Source organism: Bos grunniens, chromosome X, assembly GCF_055505025.1.
Source record: "Bos grunniens cultivar Pamir isolate PY7600 chromosome X, Bosgru_T2T1.0, whole genome shotgun sequence".
In the NCBI taxonomy this organism is placed as follows: domain Eukaryota; kingdom Metazoa; phylum Chordata; class Mammalia; order Artiodactyla; family Bovidae; genus Bos; species Bos grunniens.
In genome coordinates, this window is record NC_141194.1 from 16,337,232 (window position 1) to 16,359,457 (window position 22,226).

General features: G+C 44.7%; 1 protein-coding gene across 13 annotated transcripts in view; it reads right to left on the reverse strand.

Moving 5' to 3' along the window:
• SH3KBP1 (SH3 domain containing kinase binding protein 1) overlaps positions 1–22,226 on the reverse strand; it is a 334,366-nt gene that overhangs the window by 13,509 nt on the left and 298,631 nt on the right. For all 13 annotated transcript variants that reach the window (XM_086387406.1, XM_086387410.1, XM_086387408.1 and 10 more), the window contains one exon: positions 2,623–2,732. In XM_086387406.1, coding sequence (XP_086243532.1) covers positions 2,623–2,732 — 110 coding nt within the window. The remainder of the gene's footprint in view (positions 1–2,622; positions 2,733–22,226) is intronic.

Below are 22,226 nucleotides of genomic sequence, written 5' to 3' on the forward strand. Positions count from 1 at the left end.
AAACACTCCTACCCTTTCTGCCTTGCTGTGAAGATTGAAAAAGCTGGATGAACAAAAACCAATTCACTGGAATCACTTGGTCAAAGAAGATGACTATGTTAGAATTTCCTTATTTTAGGACAAAGCAGAGAAAAAGAAGAGTTCCTGCGGCAAGGAGGAATCTTCCAGACATGTTGCTGGGTGAGCTCCTATTCAGCCTTGCCTCTGCGCCTTCCACCTCTGCAGTGGGAAAAATAGCCGTGTTCAGGGTCACCATGTGGCTCCATTATAGAAAAATCAGACCTACAAATACTATTCATTTTCTTCTGTTTACTCTACTTACTACGCATTACATTGAGGGAATGTTTAAGCAATGTTTTAAAATGAAAAGGTCTTGTTTGTTAATCTTCAGTTAATCTGAAAATCCAATTACCTACATCCCCCCAACCAAGCTTTCTTTTACTATAAGCTTAACTACCTTATAATGCCTCTTATTTTCAGATTTTATTCAAAAAGCCAGTTTCCTCCTATAGAACCTATGATTCATGAGCTGTCAATCAATGCTGGCTCTTTGAATTCAATAAAAAGCTCACACTAGGTTGAGAGGCCCCAGGCTACAGAGACATGACTAATGTATTTCCTCCATCATTCCCTCCAATTGCCTTTTAGGAATATGTCCATACACAGTAGTCCCATCTTGCTATGAAAAACCTAATGGGAACACGCTAATGGAAAGAAGGGTAAACAGGAATGGACAGGAATGAAGGGAAAGAGTACAGTAATTGTACTTCTTTAAAGCACAAATGTATCTTGCTGCTTTAAGTCCACAAATAAAATTGTTTCATATAATATATCAAAGTTTGAGCCACTATTTCATAAGCTTTCTGCAGACAGGGACCATATTTATCTCATTCCCAGTTGCAGCCTTGGTACCTGGCGCAGAGCTGAGCCCACAGCAGATAACCATCAATATGTGTGGAATGAGTGAATGAACAAACATGTTATCTAAAGGCGGGGTGAAGATGACATGCCTTTACCCAGTCTCCCCCAAATGTATCCGAACCCCCAGACACAAGCTGTAGGGACCAAGAGTGTGGTTGCGGGGAGGAGGGCGGGTGGAAACTCAAACTTCTCTGTGTTTAATCCTGATACCTCAGGATCCTCTAGATCTTGAAAAGCTGAGAAGAATTTGGACAGAAAACAAAAATGGTGAAAGATGCATAGAGAATATATCAGAGGTAGAATGGAATATTTAAATACAGAGATACTAAGAAGCAGTTAAATAGTGTGTGTGTTGATGAAGTGTTTAAGGAGGGTGTGGAAAGCTGAGAGGGAAGGAAGGTGGTGCTGACACAGTTCTCTCTGTAAGAGTAAAAAAGTAAGCCATGTTTTCAAGCCTTTCTTCCCCAAAGATGGCAATACACAGTTAGATATGCTTCCTACAATGAGGAAAAACAGGACCACTCAATCCACACTTCCAGACTCAGTGGATATGAGAGACGAGGTTCAAAGGAAGTGGCATTTGTTTTCTTCTAAATGACCACTCCTTAGGTGGGATCATTAGAAAGTGTCCTGAGAAACCTGAAAAAGGTTAATTCTTTGGTATCTGGGTGAAGGCTTTAGTCCCACAGTCCCAGCAAGGACAAGGCAACTCAATATATAGAGACAGACAGACCCACACACATACATACGCTGCTTGCAGAAGCATCACGATTTTTCTACAGTGACCTTCACTTCAGTGTTTAGGATGAATGGAAACATACATGTCCAGAGACACTGCATTGGCTAGATAAACGCCCACGTATTCCCAGGCTAGAGTGTGGGGACAGCCACATTCACTGTGGCGTGACGGGAGGGGTGCACGATGGGGAGAAGGTGCACAGTGGAAGGGGAAAGCAACTTCCAAAGCCATGTATTCTGTGTGGGCCTATTTTGAAGAAATGCAAGATACACAACAGGAGGTGAACAGGTCTTAGCTCTTGGGAACAAGACTACAGGGAACTTACTTTTTTCTTCACCCCTTTTGTGCTTCAGATGTGGTACAATAAATACATTACAAGTTTTGAATAAGAAACAAAGTTATTCAAAATGACCCAAACGAAAACTTCTTTGGGTTATCTGGAGTGTTCTGCCTGTTCTCTCCTGCATGATCAGGTGCCTGGTATGTTTGAAACCCATCTCCTAAAGGTCTACGTGGGGTTCTGTGCAGGGGTGCTGAGGACAGGGCTTTGAGAGAAAAATGCTGGGCCGCTGCCAAGCACTGGAGAGCAGCTTACCCTTTCTTCCCCTCAAAAGTTCTCTTTTGTTTATAGACCAACCCAGCCTTACTCTCCTTTCCCATCAGAAAACATGACATTTTTTCCCCTTACCGATTTCACTTCAGGTTCAAACAAAAATCCATGGAAGAACAGAGGAGGAGAGGGGCACGAGGGAGTCCCCACCTCACTGGCAGATGCACAAAGAACTAAAAGAAGGAAGTACTGCCTGACTCCAGAAGACTCTCCAACTGCTTCCAGCCAACAGTGTAGCTCATAGACCTCCCTCTCCCAGAGGGTCCTCCAGTCAGCCACTCGCAGCACAGCCCTTGGCCAGAGGCCCCAATCTCTCCTGCCTTCCAGCCTTGGGAAGCGAGGAGACACTTACAGACGTCAGAGACTGGGATGGAGGTCGTCTCCCCGTGGCTTTTGGTCTGCTTGTGGTTGGGTGACTGAGTTTCTCAGTAGATGATACCACGGAGTCAAAACCTTCTAGGTCTAAAACAAAAGGACAACAGATTTTTAAAAGTGCATCAGTAGGAGTAAGGGAAGGTTATTTTAACATGCTGCAAGCACGTCTTTTCATTAATAATCATCCTTTATGTCTGGTTTATACTTCATCATTTATTAAGGTTGTTTTACATCCTTTGGTCACCTCATCAGTGTGATTCAAACTGAATGAAAGAATCATTTCCACCTCGGTTTAACAAGCTAACATGGAGGAAAGAGAGCCATGATTTTTCTCCCCTCCTTCAATAGCTATATTCATAAATCTTCAAAAGCTACAGAAAGAGAAATAAAGGAGGATTCCTCTTTCTTCCACAAAGCCAAGTCCATTTTGGTAGATACAACATTTGTGTAGTTATAATACAATAAGAACTTATCACAAGGTACCACATCCCTGGGCAAGTGAACGCTGGTCGTTGATTCCAGAAGACAAGCGAGGGCAACCTTGTCCTCTGGCTGGACCATCACCCTACTGCTAGACTCTTAACTGCCTGGAAACAGACAGCAAGCTTCTGTTCCCTCAGATGACTCACAGAGCCCCATACCAGTCTGTTTCCAGACACATCGCCCAGCGGAGACAATATCATCTTCAGTCACCAGTCTGCTCACTCGATCTCTCCATGATGACTGAGCAATGACTCTGTGCCCCACACAGAGCTGGACACCAAGGTAAACCCAGTGAGCGTGGGAGAAATGAGCCTGTCCTCAGGGTGCCCCCATCTCGAGGACTGATGTCTCAGATGAACGGCATGTCATTCAGTCAGATCATCACTGCCTTTACTTTGTCACCTCCTTCAACCAGATCAGGCAAAAGGGGTGGCCTGGTTCTACAGAGTTCTGGGAATCTATAAACCAAGTGTAGATATCTGTGTGATGGACAAAGGGATGGCTGGCAGAAAGGGATGGACCTTGAGACTCATTACTGCTGGTGAATGGGACCACACCCCCTCTTCCTGACCGGGAGACCATGCTTTATTGGCCGTGCCTGACACTGCCTTCCCAAACGATCCCCATTCTCCCAACAGAGCCCTAGTTTTGTTTTAGGACAATGTGCTCAGTGGAAGCTTGTTTGGACTAATCTGGTGATGGCGATCCTGCTTCTTGTGGCCTGTGATTGGTTTAGAGGTGGCCGTGGAGCCCAATTTGGGTCACTGGGAAAGGAAAGGATTTCCTCTCTGCCTCTAAACCTCCTCTTCCTTCCTACTTGGGGAGTTGTTGTGCAAGAATAGGATGCCTGGAGTTGTGGATAGGTTTAATGTCCTTCTAAGAAGAGAAAGACACCAGGACCCACTTATCCCTCTGCTGTTTGAAGACACAGTCCATGAACCGGGAGGAGGGGACTCAACAGACACAGCATCTGCTAGTGCTCTCATCTTGGCCTTCACTGCCTCCAGAACTGTGAGAAATAGATGTCTGTCGCTTAAGTTCTGTCATGGCAGGTCTGGTAGACTAAGACAGGCCTGGATTTTGAGCTAAGCTGTTTGGGCTCAAATCCCGGCTCCACCACCAGCCACCAGTGTACCTGGCATGTTTCTAGTCTCGTCCCATCACTTCTTTTTTTCTTCTGCCCACACCCCACAACATTTGGGACCTCAGTTCCCTGACCAAGGGTTGAACCCATGCCCCCTGCATTGGAAGCATAAGTCTTAACCACTGGATCACCAGGGAAGTCCCTTCCTGCTCCTTCCTGCGGCGTAGTCTTCAGTCCTTTACCTGCCATTGCACAAATGACTATACACTCTTTTATGAACCATGAGGGAGATGCTCTTGGAGATCTTCAGGACAGCAAAGCAGAAAAACAGAAAGAGCTTGGGTGACTGATCACCTCAAGGAGCCACTCGACAACCCTGGAATGACAATGTCCTGACTTCTCACCATGTGAAATAAACTCTCCCTCCCCTTATGTCAGCTAATTTTAGTCAGATATTCTTTCTCTGCAACTGAAAGCATCTTAAACTGCCACAACTGCAAATGTGCTGGCTCGGGACAGAAAAGATAAAAATGATGTGTGTTTTTTTCCCTTCCTTATTGTGGGGAGTGCTCCTTTGTTGAGGGGTACCATAAGCAGTCTGGCCGTGTGACAGCTTTTTTCTATTAATGCGCAGGCAGGTGCTGTCTGCAAACTACTTCCTTGAGTGGAATATGCAAAACCAAGCACAACTCACTGGTCAGGACAAACCATTACATTACCCCTGGGATTAGATGACATGACTTTATTCCAGCACCTGGTGAATGAATAATTACTCAACATGAACTCATCTTATCAGGGCAAAGCAACTGTAACCAAAGGCTAACTCTGCAGAGACAGCACCAGAAAAGCATCAGCAGTGCTCTGAGGCCAATGAGGAGCTGATCAGCACCCAGGGCCACAGAGAGGCTTCTGAAAAGGGCCCCCACTCACCAGCCAGCTCTGTGGAGATCGGGGTGGGTCCCTCTAGAACCTGTTCACTGGCCTGACCCTCTCAGGGGCCTTACCTTTAAGAGAATCTTACTTTCCTAAAAGAATCCCCTTCAGTCCCCACCCCAGGACTTGCTTCTACCAGCTCCATGTTGTCTGAAATTGAAATTCCCAATTACACACTTGGATTGGTGCCAAAAGCCATCATCTGACACTAATATCTGAATTTTTTAAAAATTGCTGTTTTCTCCAATTATAAATGGAATATGTGCATAGTGTATAATTTTTCAAAGCCATAAAATGATAACAACAAAACAAAGTCAACTATAACCTTACCGTGCGGAGACAACACTATTAGTATTTTGGTAGCTTTCCCTTCAGGCTTTTTCTATAAATAGACTGCCTAGTTCACATTACATGTAGTAATGCATTCTGCTTATTTCACTAAACATTATATTCCATGTGGCTATTTTGATTGTTGTAGAATCTTCCATTGCACTGCAGTTCATGATTTACTGAATCAATTCCTTAGCAATGGGTAATTAGTTTTCAAATCATTTCCTCTCTCTCTGTTGTTGTTTTATTAAGGAGGAGCGCTGCACAAACATCTTTGCATACGCTCTACATCCAGTGAATTTAGCAGGTTCTCTGGGTAGCTCCTCAACTGGGCCCTAGAGGAAGGGATTAAGGCCCAGGGCAGGGAGGTCTGCTGGCAGAAGGGTGGAGATGAGGGGTGTGGAGGGCACAAGGTACTTGCAGGGCACAGAAAGCCTGGGTGGGGGAAGCAAATGCTGAGCAGCAGCCAGGAGGGAAGGAGGCGAAGGACAGGGTCGTAAAGGTTGCAGTAAACAAGCCAGTGCTGAGGGCCTTGGCCAGGCGCTGCCAGGACCTGAGAGCCACCACCTAGACCATGGCTCCATCCTAGACACTGAAGCCAGCTCAGGAGGCAACACTGGAGCAGGCTGAAGCTGTGAAAGAACAATCAAAGGCTTGCTGACTCTGGTTCTCCACCTTGGCTGTGGAGAAGAGCCACCTGGACAATTAAAAATAAAAAGGCTCCTGCCTGGCTCCCGCCGTGGGACTGACTGGGTTAGTCTGGGGTTTCAGTCTAGGCCAGGCAGGCTCCCCGTCTCCCCAGGCTTATTAGGATGTTTGTAGCAGAGGTGGGGGGCAGGGAAGGGGGTGAGTCAGGACTTAAGCAAGCGGAGGAGAGGAGAGGGCACTGGGCCAAGGGCCACCAGGGGGGTGGCAGAGGTTCTAGGGTCCAGTGAGGCATCGGGAGTCAGGCTCCTCACAGGGTGGGTCCCCTGCTGACCTGGTGGGTGGGCAACAGAGGTGATCAGGTGGTAACCACAGTGGTCACAGGGGTGACAAGTCAGAAATGTGGCAGCTGGGGTGAGAGAGAGGCACTCGAGGAGCCCAGCATGCAGAGCAGGGCAGGAGGTGGGACAAGGGGAGTTGGTGGGGTGGCCTCGGGACCCCTTACAACAGACCCAGAACATCTTCTGGTGTGCAGACCAGGCAGCACCCGGGAATTTTCTGTTGGACTCCATCTGTGCTCCTGACCCACCCTCCGAAGCCTGCTGAAAGAATGAAGGCCCCAGGGGAGTTGAGAGTTTGACATCGTTTGAGACAGTGGTCTGTCCTAAATCACACTTTCCAAATGACTCAGAGGGCTGGTCTGTGTGTGGCACATGACTGTGAGCCCCAGGAGGGCAGGAACCCGTCTTCGTGCTCTCACACTCAACCAGGCATACTGGCGGTCCGGTGAATGAAGGAACACACGAGCAAGCCCACAGATGAACCAACTCTCTGAAGAAAGAACTCTGATTACAGGCATGCAGCTTATAGAGTGGGGGCTGCTGGTGGGCTGCGAGGAGCAGCTTGGTTGTGATGGGGAGTGGTGGGCAGCCTTTGGTGCCAGGGCTGCAGAGACAGCCCAGCCGGCCCATCCATGCTGTTTCACTGGCTGAGGTCTGCACTAAAAAAGCCCCACACAAGCTGAAGCCTGGCCACTCAGCAAGCAGCCTCAGTCGGCATCCCCATGACAGATGGCCCTGAAGAGCATCTCGTCTCTGTCACTCCACAATACAAGCAGGGCTGAGGCCTGTAGGGGAGCCTCACTCTTAACCTCCTCACACAGACTCAGCTATGTGGAACTTTCTACAGTTGGAGCTCGTAAAAAGCACTTTGGGGAAATAACAAACAAAACCAAAGTGCCAGAAAGAAGAAGATGCACCAAAGATGAGGTCACTTGTTGAAAAGGGAACCTCAGACCTTGAACTTCAACTCACTTCTGCTTTCGGACAATGGAGGGGGCAGCTCTTCAGCACTGTAACATAAATTTTCAGTGGCACAGAGCATGCTCTCATGACTGTGGCCGGGGGAGCTGAGATTAAGGCAGAATTTCCATGACTAACCCATTGTGGTGTGAAGAAAATGTCCCAATTTTCATGGTGGTTTTGAAATGAATCAGGCTGAAACCTGATATGAGCTTTCTCAGCCTGGCTAGGAATTTTTCCTCTTAATAAAAAATGGTTTTAATGCCCATAAGCCAATCCAAAACTCTGGAACTGGCAAAGGTGGGGTATTTTTTTTAAAGTTAGTTTCATAAGGATGAGAGGTCCTGAGCTTTTCTGATACTTGGAAGACGAACCCTCTGCAGACATACGGGGATAATTCATGCTGGACATGGAGTCAGCTTGGAAATGCCTTTGGACTCTTCACGGCACAAGGAGTTGCCCATTTTCCATAAGTTTCAGTCACACCCTATTTAGTTCAATTAGAAAATGTGGGCTCATTTTCCACTGATGGGAGGGATGGTACCAGTGACCACAGGCAACCTGAAACACACCCACTGAAAACATGGAGGAGAGTCAACAGCCTGAGGCGGGCCAGTGGCACCAAAGGAAATGTTTGTGAGCTCCTACGTGGCTCTGCTTACTTACTGTAGTTTGCTGCTCTAGACTCGAGAATGAGTCCTGGAATAGAAGTTTCCTACATCTGAAGCTTGGCAGCATTGCTCCCTCCCAATATCTCTGGAAACCACACCATCCCTGCATGTCCTGTCAAGGACCATTAAAGCTGCAGGAACTTCTTACATGGAACCATGGAAATGAATTTCTCACTCCAAGTCCTGTACCATCCCACAAGCTGCTGCCAGAGAGAGATGTGTAAAGTGAAGATCTGAGTATGCTCCTTTGCTGCTTCAAGTCCTTCCTGAGTGCCAATGAAATCCTGCTGCCTTCATGTGGCCGATGCACCTCTGTCCCTCAGGTGATTCCTCCTCTCCCCTCCCCTCTCCTCTCCTCCCTTCCCCTGGGGCCACCAAGGCTTGGCTTGGCAACTAAGATCTCTTCCAAGAATCCAGACTGCACTCTAAACTGACCTGAGTGCTCCCTAGAGACTCATCACTCCAATGTCAATGTTCAGCACCCTGAACTAACAGTCTCTGTTGGCCTATCTATCTCCCTCATCAGCCAAGGAAGAAGCCATGGCTTCTACCTCTGTTCTTCCCAGGCCTAGCACCATACCTGGCTTGCAGTGAGTGTTCAATAAATGATTGTTGAATAAATGAACAAACAACCTTTCTGGGCTTTGGTTTTCCCACCAGAGGGGGGGGGGGTGGGAAAGGAGACAGTTATCTGAGCTATCAGCTCTGCACGGTTATTCTTTAATAAATGAGAGATTATGTGAAAACCCTTTCAGATCACGCAGGTAGAATTTTGTTTTCAGATGCCAATGATGGAGCTGTGGGACCTGGGAGCAGAAATTTAAGAGCAAGGCTAAATCTTTTAAAAAAAGAAAACCAAGCCACAACAAGATTTTTCTTTTTTTAAGATTTAAGATGAGAAAACTCTAAACCCACAGGGCCGCAGGTATATTCTCTACAAAGAAGAAGCATCTCAAGGTAGTCTGGTCAGGAGGAAATCTCACCCTGCGTGAAAATCCTTTGACTCATGTGAAAAATCTGTGCAGACTGCAAAGATGGGCCTGTTATGAGGGGTCAATGAACACCTGCATCAGCTGAGTCACCAACTGAAAAATTCTCATTTAAGCAATGATTAGATTCTGTGGGAAAATAAGCCCTCCAAAATGTGTATGGATATAGCAGATTTGCTGTTTTGTTTTCATTTATCAACTAGGGTGAAGTTTTCAAGATACAGGCGGCGGCTGCTGCTGCTGCCGCTAAGTCGCTTCAGTCGTGTCCGACTCTGTGTGACCCCAGAGACGGCAGCCCACCAGGCTCCCCCATCCCTGGGATTCTCCAGGCAAAACACTGGAGTGGGTTGCCATTTCCTTCTCCAATGCATGAAAGTGAAAAGTGAAAGTGAAATCGCTCAGTCATGTCCGACTCTTAGTGACCCCATGGACTGCAGTCTACCAAGCTCCTCCATCCATGGGATTTTCCAGGCAAGAGTACTGGAGTGGGGTGCCATTGCCTTCTCCAATACAGGCGGCTAGGAGTAAACAAACGTGAGCTACCGGTCAGCCACCCTACTACTCCACCCTTCATGAGAGTGTGCTCATCCAGCCCTCCCAAAAACCCATGCCAAGCAGGCTACTCTATTCCATAAACGAGACAGGGAGGTCACAGGTTAGACAACATTATCAAGGTCACAGTCAGAAAGTGGCAGGGTGCACTCTTAGATTCACGCTGGTGACATTCTTTCCATTACAGAGCACTGGACAGACAGCAGTGTTCCTACTGGACCTTCCTTCTCATCCAACTGATAGTGAGTTCTGAGAATTGTTCCTCCATCAAGAGCAAGATGCCAGAAAATGTAATTTGTGTGTGTGTAGAAATAACTCTGTGCTCTGAGAAGAAGCTGCCTTTGTTCTATTTTATTTAAATGTGCTCTTAAAAGGACTGAAAAGGGGGCTGGCTTCTTTAAAGAAATCTCTGGCAAGAAATATAAGGCGTGAGGCAAGTTAAGGGGGAATGTTGGTCTATTCACTGCAGAGTAACTTTTACATGGAAACTTGTAGCTCAAGAATAAAAAGAGGGAGATAAAGTTTGTTTACTCATTCACTTAAACATTTGTTAAGTAACTACTGTGTGCCAGACACAGGGAAAGTTCTGAGAATAAAAGGACAATCACTTATAACACTACTATCCATTAAAACTTGCTGGGATGATGGAAACTGGCTATATCTGCACTATCCAATATGGTGCCACTAGCCCTGTGTGGCTAACTGAGCACACAGAACATGGCTAAGTGTGATGATTTAAATTAAATTTAAATAGCTACATGGGGCTAGCAACAATGAAGATCTCTAACGTGATCCTACATCGTGCTATTTCTTCTCGCATGTGCTCAGCTCCTTCATTCAGTACACAGTTCCTAAGTGAGACCTGTGAGCCAGGCTCTGGGTTAGGCATAGGGGTGGGGTGGGGGGCGGTGTGCAGCGATGAACAAAACAGCCGTGGGCTCCACCCCATGGAGCTCAGAGCCTCTGGAGAGAGACAGGATTTTACAGACATAATTACAAATTCTGCTAGCTAATACGAGAGACAGGTATAAGATGAAATTAGCAGTGACAGTCTGGTGACCTAATTGAGATCAGCAGAAGGGATCTGGGAAGGGGGTAGGGTACATCTTCCTGAAGTCTAGCACAGAGAAGTAAAGAGCTTCACGTGCATCCATAGCCAGCAACGTGGGGGGAGGGGGGATGTAACACTTCACTTTTGCATTCTGTTAAAAATTGCTCACTACAGGCCCAAATTTGTCATTGAAAATGATTTAGCAAATAATGTATCTATTAGAAATTGTAGTTATGTTAGTAAATACTAACATATTGTAAACTGGCGCAACCTTTATGTAATGCTGTTTGGCAATATCTGTCACAAAATGTAAATGTGTACACCCTCAGATATTCTGCTTCTAGAAATTAACCCATAGCAATGTTTCTATTCATGTAGAATGACATATTCATGAGGCTAGGGGCATTCAGACTGTTTACCAGTGTTCCTCCTAAAATAATTTAAAAAATCTATGTACTCCCTCACACAGGTTAAGTTGACATCTAAATTTTTCACAAATTTTAGTCACACAATTTCTATTATAATATAGAAATTATAATTTACTATATATATTACATAATATAATTTATATATTATAAACATTGATATCTTAAAATATAACTATTGCTCTCTTGAATATATTCAATGTAAATCTGATACCATACCAATTTAACAACCACCATCATCCATTTAAAAAATCATGAATAAGTTCTTCTTTAATGGTTGGAAATTCTGCACCATTCCTTTCCCTTTTTGAATTCATATATCCATCATACTTCCACTGCTGAATTTTATTCTAATGTAGTATGTTTTATGCTTTTGTTAATTTTATCCATTGTTAATTTTTCATCTCTTCCTGCCATATGAACATGTATATAAACTGAAAATAACTTTTTCATTTCCTGAAATCATAAGGCTCTAGGTATAAAAATGACTTTTTTCTGGATTGACCTATCATTATTACTATGAAAATGATCAAAACATATGTATACACATTTTGATAAGGAATTTAATAGCATAACAAGTAGAATTTTATTTGGCATCTCCCTCAATCACTTCATGTGTATTTATATTCAGCTTGATATTGATTCTATTCCTATTTTCCACTTTATAGATATAAGTGCCAAGAAACTCTGTTAACACAAAAATAAGTAGACAGGAATGGAAAGAATTTTGTTATCACAATGTCACTTAATTCTTTGAAGTCCTTCCAAGTTACATACCAAAAATCAGACAGTGGGCTAACATCAAGAACTATTTTTAACTATCTATCAATGAACAACTCAGTGGGTACCTCCTTCAATTTGGATGGAAGCAAGAGGATTAGAAACCAACTGGCTTGTAAATGGATGTGTTTTTTTGGTCCAGTCAATAGAGTCTTTTATTTAATCAAGTCTAACACCAATCTCAGAATTATTTCTGAGTTTCCACCAGAGGTTTTTGTACCCCTGGAGTGGGCAAGAGATTGGCTATACCACATGAGGTGAGAGAGGGCAAATGAGACAGGGGAGTGAGAAAGGAAAAGCAGCGTGACATCAGGACTCTCAGGAGATGAGTCTGAAGAAGAGTACATAAGAAGACAAGGTGCTATCTGTGGCCTGGGAGATCTCTATGGTCCCCCAAGGTTCATGTTTGCAGATCATTGTCCTAAGGTGATCTTTGCAACATTGCCCAAAATGAACAGGTTACAGTAGAATCACACAATGGAACATCATGCAGCCTTTAAAAATATAAGGTTGATCTATGTGACTTTTGCAGAAAGATGTCAAACACACATTATTTAGTACAAAAGAACAAGTAAGGACTAGAACTGTATTTCAACATGATAACATTTTAAAAACCTCCATCCAATCACAGAAAGACTTCTAAAAGTGTGTACACCAAGTTAACAGTGATTATCTCAGGAAGAGGCTGAGATTCTAGGGAATTTCCCTAACTTCCTACGTTCTTTCATTTTTTTAAGTGAGCGCCTTTTCCCCTTTGTGGGGTGGGAAAAAGCTGTTTAATATAAAAAGACAACTGAGCAAATCACATATGAAAAGATCTCTGATACAGTTGTCAAAATTTCAGCTGATTTATGTGTTCAAGAACTTTCCTAATTTCTGATAACAGGAGTCATGGTAAGAATGAAGGGTGATATGTGGTTCTCTCTTACCGAACCACAGCTATACCAACTACCACTCTGAAAGAACCTGTTTTGTTTCAGCCACGTCACATCATTAGCTCTAAATTCTACAACAACCCTCTGAGGCAGGTGGGCATTAGTAACTAACCCTGTCATATAGAAGAGGAAAAAGGAGCTCAGAGTCTCTTAACCCAGATTGCGGAGCTAGGAATTCAAATCCAAGTGCCCTTATCTGAAAACCCACGGTCTATGTAACACACCACCACTTTCCTCAGTGGTTCTGTGGGATTATCTTGCCTCCATATAAGGGTTTTCTCTGGTACTCAAACTTATTTTGGATGACAAACATCCCACCTTTTACATTTTTCTGTAAGAATTTGGGTGAAAAAATCATAATGAGTATTTTAAAGGTGAATGAATTTTTAAACTTCATAAAAAGTTCTGCCTAAACTGTTATGCCCTTAATTCTTAATGATTTAAATTTCCAGATGGCCAGCAAATCTCTTATAAGCAAGAATCTTTAGGCCAAAGAAAACCCTGGATGAGAACTCAGAAAGGAGAAAATTATCAATTCTGGGTTTAAGGAACTAACAGAACTAGAGGAAGTGAGGCAAAGAGACAAATGAAAGAACAAGCTATTTAATCTTACAGAGGATTCAGCGGTTACCAGCAGAGCAGTTTTCTCAACGTCCAGAAAACTCAGCTAAAATAAACAGATTGAGTCAGAAAAATAAGACTACAGGGCTGAACTGGGCCCCTTGGATCAGTTCCTCTAAGCCCCTGGTTTAAGGATAAAAAAAAACAAGCTCCTAAGAGGCTGACACCCTGCTGATGGCTCACTTCAGTGGGATGAGCCGCAGGCAGGCAGAGGGTGCATGTTCTTTGAACAGGGCATTTCTTCTTCAACAGTGGTTAGAGAAAGAGGAGTGGAGGGCAGTCAAAGTAGCAAATTCTAATGCACATGTGAAAGAGTATCTCAATGTCCAGAATATGTACTCCAAAGCACATCAAGTGCCAAAATGATGCTGAGAGCAAAACTCGAGGAGGAAGTTCCTCCTGGCTGAAGCACTTGTTCTACTGTGCTGGGCAGAGCTGCTAGAAGGATTGGCAGGCCCCCATACTCCAGTCGTGGGCAAAGGCAGAGGACAGAGGTACTAAGTATTTTAAATGCCCTTACGATTCTGACATTCCATGAGTGATTTTTTTTAAAACAACTGGCAATTATATCTCTATAAAAAATTAAGCTAATTGTTCATTTCTGGGTGCTGAGTTTTTACCCCAGCTTCAATACCTGCCTCTGTCTGGGGCCTTTCATTTGCCCCCACCTGTTTCCTCCTCCTACACCGCATCTCTGCAGACCTGTGCTAGACCAGTAGTTTTCCAAGGTCACTCCCAAGAACTGGTATGCATTCGTAACAACAAAGTTATCTCCAAAGCACACGTCAAGTGCCAAGAAAAAGAAGGTCAACGTGGTGAGTCTCCCAGTAAGCCAAGTATGTTCAATTTTTAAATTGGAGATTATCTCCTACCAGATGATGGCATTTGTTTTTTAAAATGTGCTTCATTAGTCAAATAAAAATGAGCAGTCCTTCAAATTAAAAGGCTTTAGTGGGGGAACTGGGATAAATGAGTCTGTGAAATTCCAAAGATTGTAAACCACCTCGAGAGAAAGGACTCAGGCCTGGAGAGGTGGAGAGTGCCACGATAGGTCATTGGGAAGCTAAATAAAGATCTTCTGACTTGAAACTAGGGCTTGTTGTTCACTGACACCTCACCCTTAGCTTGTCACCACCAGATCCAATTCCCTTCAAATGGGCCCCCCAAGCTTACTCCACAAGAGCTCATCACTTTTGTCACTGAATGAACCAAAGGCAGTGGGAGGGAGAGTGGGCTGAGGTTCCCAGCCCACGCCTTCCCAAGAGTCCATGACTAGAAGGAGTTTGAGAACTCAGATTTCCTCCTTCATAAAGCATTTGTCCAGAATGCTTTTAGTATGACAAAGGGGTACTTGAGCATGGTTTTCTGGCAAGTTGTGTATCCTTCTGGATATTTACAAGTCAAATGGAAGCCAGACAGGGCTCTGCCAGTCCATGAATCCACAGCCAGTGGGTGGAAGGGCCATCACAGGCCAAGTAAATGCCATGTGCAATCTGAGCGCTGACCGTCACTTGCTCCCTTCTTACCTGAACATTCAGTCGCAGCGCAGAGGCCTCAGTGGGCACACTGTGTATGTAACAGAGGTTACTATATTGTCTCTTTGCTGTGATATAGACTACTTTGAACCTACGGGGTATCCCTTTGCATTTATATTCTTAAAGCTGAAAATGGTCCCAGCATGTAGTGAAAGCAGAGGCGGTGAAGCAGCTGGGCTGAACGAAGAGTGCCAGGCCCTGTCCAGAGAGGGAGGGGAGGGCATAAAGCCCCGGCACACAGGTGGACTTCTGGGGCTGGCTACAAGTCCACACAGCAAGCGGACATTGTGACCCTCTTGCAGCCAAGACCCATCTGAAGGATGCTTGCTGCACACCCAAATGTTCCCCTCTCTCATCTGACCAGTCACTCACTCTTCCTTGGGGCAGGCTGATGGCTGTGGGTGGCTCGGGCAGGAGGGTACTGTTCGTTCTCTGTTTTAGAATAATTCACACTCCCAAATACCTTGCTCCTGGGAGGTTATGCACTGGTTATCATCGTCACCCCCACTTGGCTTTGTTTAACCTCCACCTGTGTCTCTAGAGTATTCACGAAGCTTTTCCTACTAGCACTGTGAATGTTTACTGCTTTCATGCTTATCAGATGTCACGAGGTCAAAGGAGTCTGTGGCACCCATCAAAGCACAAACCTAACAATGCGACAGACTGCCAAAGGCCAGGGTTGCCCTGTGAGGGGGCCAAGCTGGCGGAAGTGAGCACCTCAGTTTTGGTCTGGACTGATGTTTCTAACGGTGAAGATCTGGCAGTGGAACATCTGGGATCAGAGTTGTAGAAGTGCCGAGAAGGACAAGGCCTGCCATCAGCCTGTCTTCTCTAAGATTGGCTGTGAGTCCTAAGAATCTTAGATGTGAGGTCGGGAACCAGGGGAAGAGGTAATGCAGGGGGTACCCAGACAGAGAGCCTTTTATGAGCCAAGGCTAAGTCCAGAAGCACGGGGTGGAAACCAAAACTGGTCAGAGGGACTGACTAGGTTCAAGACCCACCAATTAGAAGTTCAATCTGTTTCCCTTCCTTGGTATAAAGTGTTCGATCCTAAGTACAATCTCTTTTGCTTTTGTCGTCACACTTGCTTCCCAAATTATCCTGATATGACTTCAAGTTTAATCCTCACTGGTGTCCCCGGATAGGAGCAGAGCTCCGCACATGCAGACCCCACAGCCTCATGTGCAGAGTTGACGGTGACACAGCAGGTATCACATCTTCCTTTCCTCTGTACAGGTCATGCTGGCCACTGTCCTGATCCCAAAGGTCACGTCTGAAGGTCACTGGTAAAGGGACACTGCCTGTCAGAGTGAGCTGGGGCTCTCGAATAAGCTTAGAGATGTGGCTTGCTCACACACAAGTTCAGCCAGGAGACCTTCTGGAACACTCCAAATGTCACTTACGGGGTTCTCTAAGGCAGGCAGGATACAGTATATGTTGTCCTAATAAACCCGAGAAATTGCTCAATGACCTGAAATGCTGCAAGATCCAGTTACTGGACTGGGAGCTCCAAAAGGGGAAATTAAAAATATGAAGTGGAACAAAAAAGAACACAAAAATCAACAGCCCAAAGCTTGGGGACCTAACTCTTCCCCTAAGATCTGTCCAAGAAACCCAAAGAGATGGTTTCTTATGGTAAAAGGCAGAAATTTCAAGTAAGTTAAAAATTTCATCACTTGTTTACAGAGACTTGGGGTCACATTGACAAAAACTTTGTGTTACTGGTCACTATTAAACTGCTTTAAACTATATATAGTCTTCAGCTTTACCACACAAATTTCTAACTTAGCATTGATTAAATTTCATGTTTGTTGTCCTTTTATTTAATGTCCATTTAAACACTGGGTATTAAGTCTTTGGAGAGTAACTAGTCTCAAATATAACACTGTTTGTGTATGAAAATTAAATGCAAATTATATTATTTTTTTATAGGGCAAAGAGAAATGAGTGTCTTTTATAGAGAAAGAGAATGAGTGTCTTCTCAAAGGTCATGGCAACTTCCTTGGTCCATGTTTAGGTGAATAACTTAAATATATTTAATTTTTGGTATCTAAATGCACCAGGTGCCAAAAGCTCTGAAACCATTTTCACATGACGTTTTATAAAGAATCCCAAGAAGCAAGATGAGCTATTCCAGGACCACAAGGCTGCATTCAACTGAGGGGACACTGTCCTTGGCCCAGCTGTTCCCAACTCACCACCTGGCTTTCTCAACTGTGGCGCTACTGACCCTGGCACCAGATTGGTCTTTGCTGTGGGGGTTGCCCTGTGCATTGCAGAACGTTTAACAGCATCCCTGGTCTCCACCCACTAGATGCCAGTAGCATCCCACTCCCACCGTGTTGTAACAAGCAAAACTGTCTCCAGACATTGCCAAATGTCCCCTGGGGAGAATGGCTGAGAACTGCTGATACAGACCAACTTCGTACACAGGAAAATTTGGGCTCTATGGGTCAGGGGGAACTAGCTTCAAATCCAAATCTGCTATTTACCAGGCAGTTAACCTTTCCCAAGTCACTTGACTTTCTTTAGTCCCTGCCCCTTCCTTGTAAAACAAGACATTACACCTCCCTCACAGGGTTGATGATGATGAAAAATATATAAAATATACCAAGCGTTTAGTAGGTACCCAGCGACTATTAACTCCTTTTCTCCTCTCCTTTGCTCACTCCCATTGCTATGAGTTCACCACTATAATCTCAGGATGACAGCAGAGGGAGATGAAGAGAGCGAGTATACACTCTTCATTGCCCTGGAGGAATGATTCTAATACCAGGACGTTATACACACAGCTATTTTACTTGGAAGAAACTATCACAAATTGTACCTCAAAGAAGAATCAAAAAGGTTATAAAGGCATGTTCTACTATAAAAGATTCTGAGAAAGCACTCCTAGGCTTTCCAAACACTTTGTGACGATTCTATCACATACCTGTATTTATGCCAATGCCCGAGTGGGCCCCAATTTAAGAAAACTGTGGGTCTGCTGAAAAAATACAGGGGGAATCAGCTTCCTCAAGGGAACAGGGGATGGCGTCCATGTAAAGAGACCAAAGTGGGAAAAGTATGATGAGATTTGAATAGAATGGAAAACAAGAGTCAAAACAAAGAAGTCAAGCAACTGAAGAGGAATGAGAAAGGCTTTTTTTGAAGTCAGTTAATTGCAACTAGATGGCTTAGTTCCCAGGCTGCTTCACACCTGGAGGCCCGTTGCTATGTGCTTTAGTGGGAGAGGAACAGAAAATCTCCGTAGCATTGAAGTGTAACAAGAAATCCCACCATGCCATGGGAACTACAACATACTGCATAATAAAAGTAAATGTTATGGCACTTGACTTTGCGGCCTATAATCTCCCACTCAATCGGAACAGAGATTCTTCCATCAGCAAGAGAAAACTGGACAATTTAATTTTCCTTTCTATTCATGCACAGGCCTGTTTGGAGCTCATCCATGTATTCCTATTATGCTACTTGAAATATGGCCACATAGTTTGATACAAACAATATCTCAAACTGACATCAGCAAGTCAGCTTTGGACCAACTGATTTCATTCCCAATTATCTTGGGCAGACAGATGCTGGTAGCTGCCCACACGAGACCTGAAAAAGCCACCTTCTCTAATTTAATATTATAATAATTTAAAATTATAGCTTTATTAAGAGGAAACACAGATTCATTTATAGCTACCAACGATGATTTCTAATGGGTTTTAAGGCTGTATTCTGTGATTTCACTGAGGCCCACATTTGGACAGCTTCAATTGTCTGAATCACTAACAAAACATTCTGGTACAGATAATTTCCTTCTTGATTCAAAGCAATGAACAGATGCTACAAAAGCAGATATACAAAAGCAGCCCGGAAGAGGCCCAGCCCCTCGGCAATGTCCTAATCTTGACAGACCCACCTGCAAAGAACGTTTCTGGATTTGGACCTAAGACACTGCTTAAAATCCTCTCCTCCATTGGCCCTGGTGATGCTGTAAGAGCCCACTTTTCCCTTAGGTGTGGGCTTTGCACCAGGTTTAGTCCTCAGTTCTAGGTCCTTCTTTGTCTTTTCTCATGGTAAGGATTTTACTTATTTTCCTGACTATCACTTTTAAGCAAACAACATGAAAAATTAGCATCTCTGCCTTTCAGCAGCTCATCAAGTGATTTTACATAATTCTGGAAGACAAGGTGAAGAAGCTGAGAGAGACAGTAGTAGTCTTTACAGAGAAAGCAAGTTGAAGCTCAGAGAGTTGGTGTAAATTACAGAAGGTCACCAAGCCAGGAAGCAGCACAATCAACACTCAATCCCAGGTCCTCAGGTGCCCAGCCCTGCCTTCTCATCTCCTGGAAGGTTCTAATCTCCACTGCAATCCCTGCCCACCTCTCTGGCCTCAGCCTCCACCTTCAATCCACATGGAGCACCGATGCGGGATGTCTGACCACATCTCAATGTCAACATGCTTAAATTAATCATGTTTACCCCAAACCAGTTTCTCCTCTGGATATGTTTATTTCAATCCAAGTCACTCCCCCACCTCAGTCAGTCCCCCAACCCTAAAAACCCTCAGAGCTAACAAATCAGTCTCTCCTCCTCCCCACTCCCAAATCTGATCTGTTCATGAGGACCAATGATCATTCTCTCTCATTGCTGCTCCACAACTATCCCCCTTCTTTCCAATCCTCCTGTGAGCAGCTGGCCTCTGGCTCTCTCTCACTACCTCTCAGGTGAACTATCAACAAACCTGACTCCCTGACACCCATCTACCCTTCATCTGATGGGTTCCACAAAGCTCCACCAGTTATTATCTCAATTTTTAGACTTGATCATGTCACTTCAGTGTCAACCACCCATGGCTCCCACTGCCTATAGAAAAAATGACAAATCCATCCCTCCCAAATTCAGAGCAGCCCTGACTTCCATTTCTGGGTTAGCACCTTGCTCTGTGCCAGGCTGACCGATGCCCAGGATCAGCACTCCCCATGTGACTTTCCTGCCTGCTTCTGCCTTGACTGAAGCGAATTTAACTTCCAGATTCAGGTCAGTCTGTCCCACTTTGCAGAGCCTGCCCTGACATCCTGGACATCATGGAGCAGCTCCAACTCTGATCAGTATTACTTTCTAACACTTAGTTAGCATAGTCAGTGTGACACTTCCCATTTGCTGTCTTGGGGGCCACAACAGACCCAAAGCCCCTGGAAAGTGGGGCCTGTGTACAAGGACCCTGGCATCTGTTGAAATCTTGCACTTGAAGAGTAGATACTCAAGTATTTAGTGGTTGTTGACAAGGCTGCCAATCATTATTTCTGGCAATGCAAATAATATATACATTAAATTATTAGCTTGAGGAATTAGTCTTCTGGGATTAATGTCTTCTTGGAAAAATGAGAGTGAACCAAACATCAGCATCTCTTTCTGGGCTCCCTGATCCATACACAGTATGAAAAGCTTGCATAGGCCAAGCCCCCTCCATCAACGCCCCAGTATTTCCGAACTACATCATCAGACTGAAAATCCTAGGATTCTTATTTTTGCGACAGCCACCTTAGCCATCTTCAGACCCAAAGGAAACAAGGCTTAAGGGCCAATGCCCTTCACAGCAGGGCATAGCCCTGTGCATCCTGGATGTGGGTAACACCTCCTTTCCTGGGGGCTCCCCATGGGACCCTCACTGCCACTTTGCCAATGGGCCAGCCGGCCTTAGCATGGGGCCCAAAGGCTGAACCATAGCAGTGAAACCAGGACTTAATCACGCTCATTCTGATGATTCCTTCTCATTCACAGCCAATGGCTGCTCTGCTCTTTTCTGCCCTTTAACCAGGTCCAAAGCTGTAGCAGGCCAGTGTTGCTATTATTGTTGCATCAGCCCAAGCTGTCAAAAGCTCCTGGTCACACTTCCTGACCAGGCTTCTCAAAGGCTATGAGAGGATGTAAAAGAGTTTCTGAAACCAGGGCAAGTACTTGTGGTGTTTATGGTCACAACAACGTATCGTACTCCCAGGCTGTCATAAGACCGGACCAGACTGCAGGTCAGCAGTTGCAAAGATGCAACTCGATTAGTAGGTTCAGAATAAAACAGCACCCCAAAAAGAGTAACCCCAGGTGATAAGACTGCTCATGATAGGCGCCCCAGTACCTCTTACAAGGCCTGCTAACTGTCAGCCATTTGTTTCTAAATTGAGCAGCCGATGCAAATCATGCTAGAACCTTCCACTTCAAATCAACCCCTGATAGTGGTTGCCAGAGCTTAGGGAAGGGAAGCGGGGCGGGAGGTGTGCTTAGTATTAATAGTTATAAAAAGGCCACAATGAGGGATCCTAGCGGTGATAGAAACGTTCTGCATCTTGACTCTGGTGGTGGATATACAAACCTACACGTGTGACCTAAGCGCAGAGAACTAAACACACACGAGCACTGCTACAACTGAAGAGCCCCACGGGCTGTATCGATGTCAATATCCCGCTGTGACCGTGCACTCTAGTTTCATAAGATGTCACCACTGGAAGACACTGGGCAAAGGGTATGTAGATCTCTCTTCATTGTTTCTTATAATTGTGTGTGAACCTCTATTTCAAAATAAAAAATTTCACTTATAAAAGGCTAATTCCAAAATGTATCCTTCTGGCCATTATGGATACAAATAAAGATGTAAAGATGAAATTAATGTAGTCCCTGAACCCAGACTTCTTCAAAGGGCTATCACCCAAACAGCATGCACTTGACCGCACTCCACCCACGCACACCCCCGCTTCAAGCCCTCGGACTTGTCTACCCACAGGCTCCAGGTACCTTCCCATTTGCCACATGGTGGGATCTTGACCTTAGGAAAACTCATGTTCCAAACTAAGTGGCAATTACTCCACCAAAGCTCATTTTTAACACAAAGTAAAAACACTTAGTGCTGTGTCTACAGTGAATTCTGCCACACGGCATGTCCACCCATTCACCTTTTTACACTAAATACATAAATCGCTGGAAAATATGAATATAAATGCTAATGTCCACTTCTCCAAAAGGTTATCCATCATTTCTTTTCATTAGACCTCGCAAGGAATTTCTCCAAAGGTCAGGGAGAGTAAAAATCCCAGGCATTCTGCTTTAATGTGGAAACCATCCTCACATCCCTTCCTTAGAAAACTGCAACATCAAAACTGACCAAGGGCTGTTAGCTTCGCATTTAAATGGTTGAGTTAGCTGACAGCAGGCCACTGGAAGGGGCAAACCGTGCTCTGCAGCTCCTTTCAAGTTTTGCAAAGAG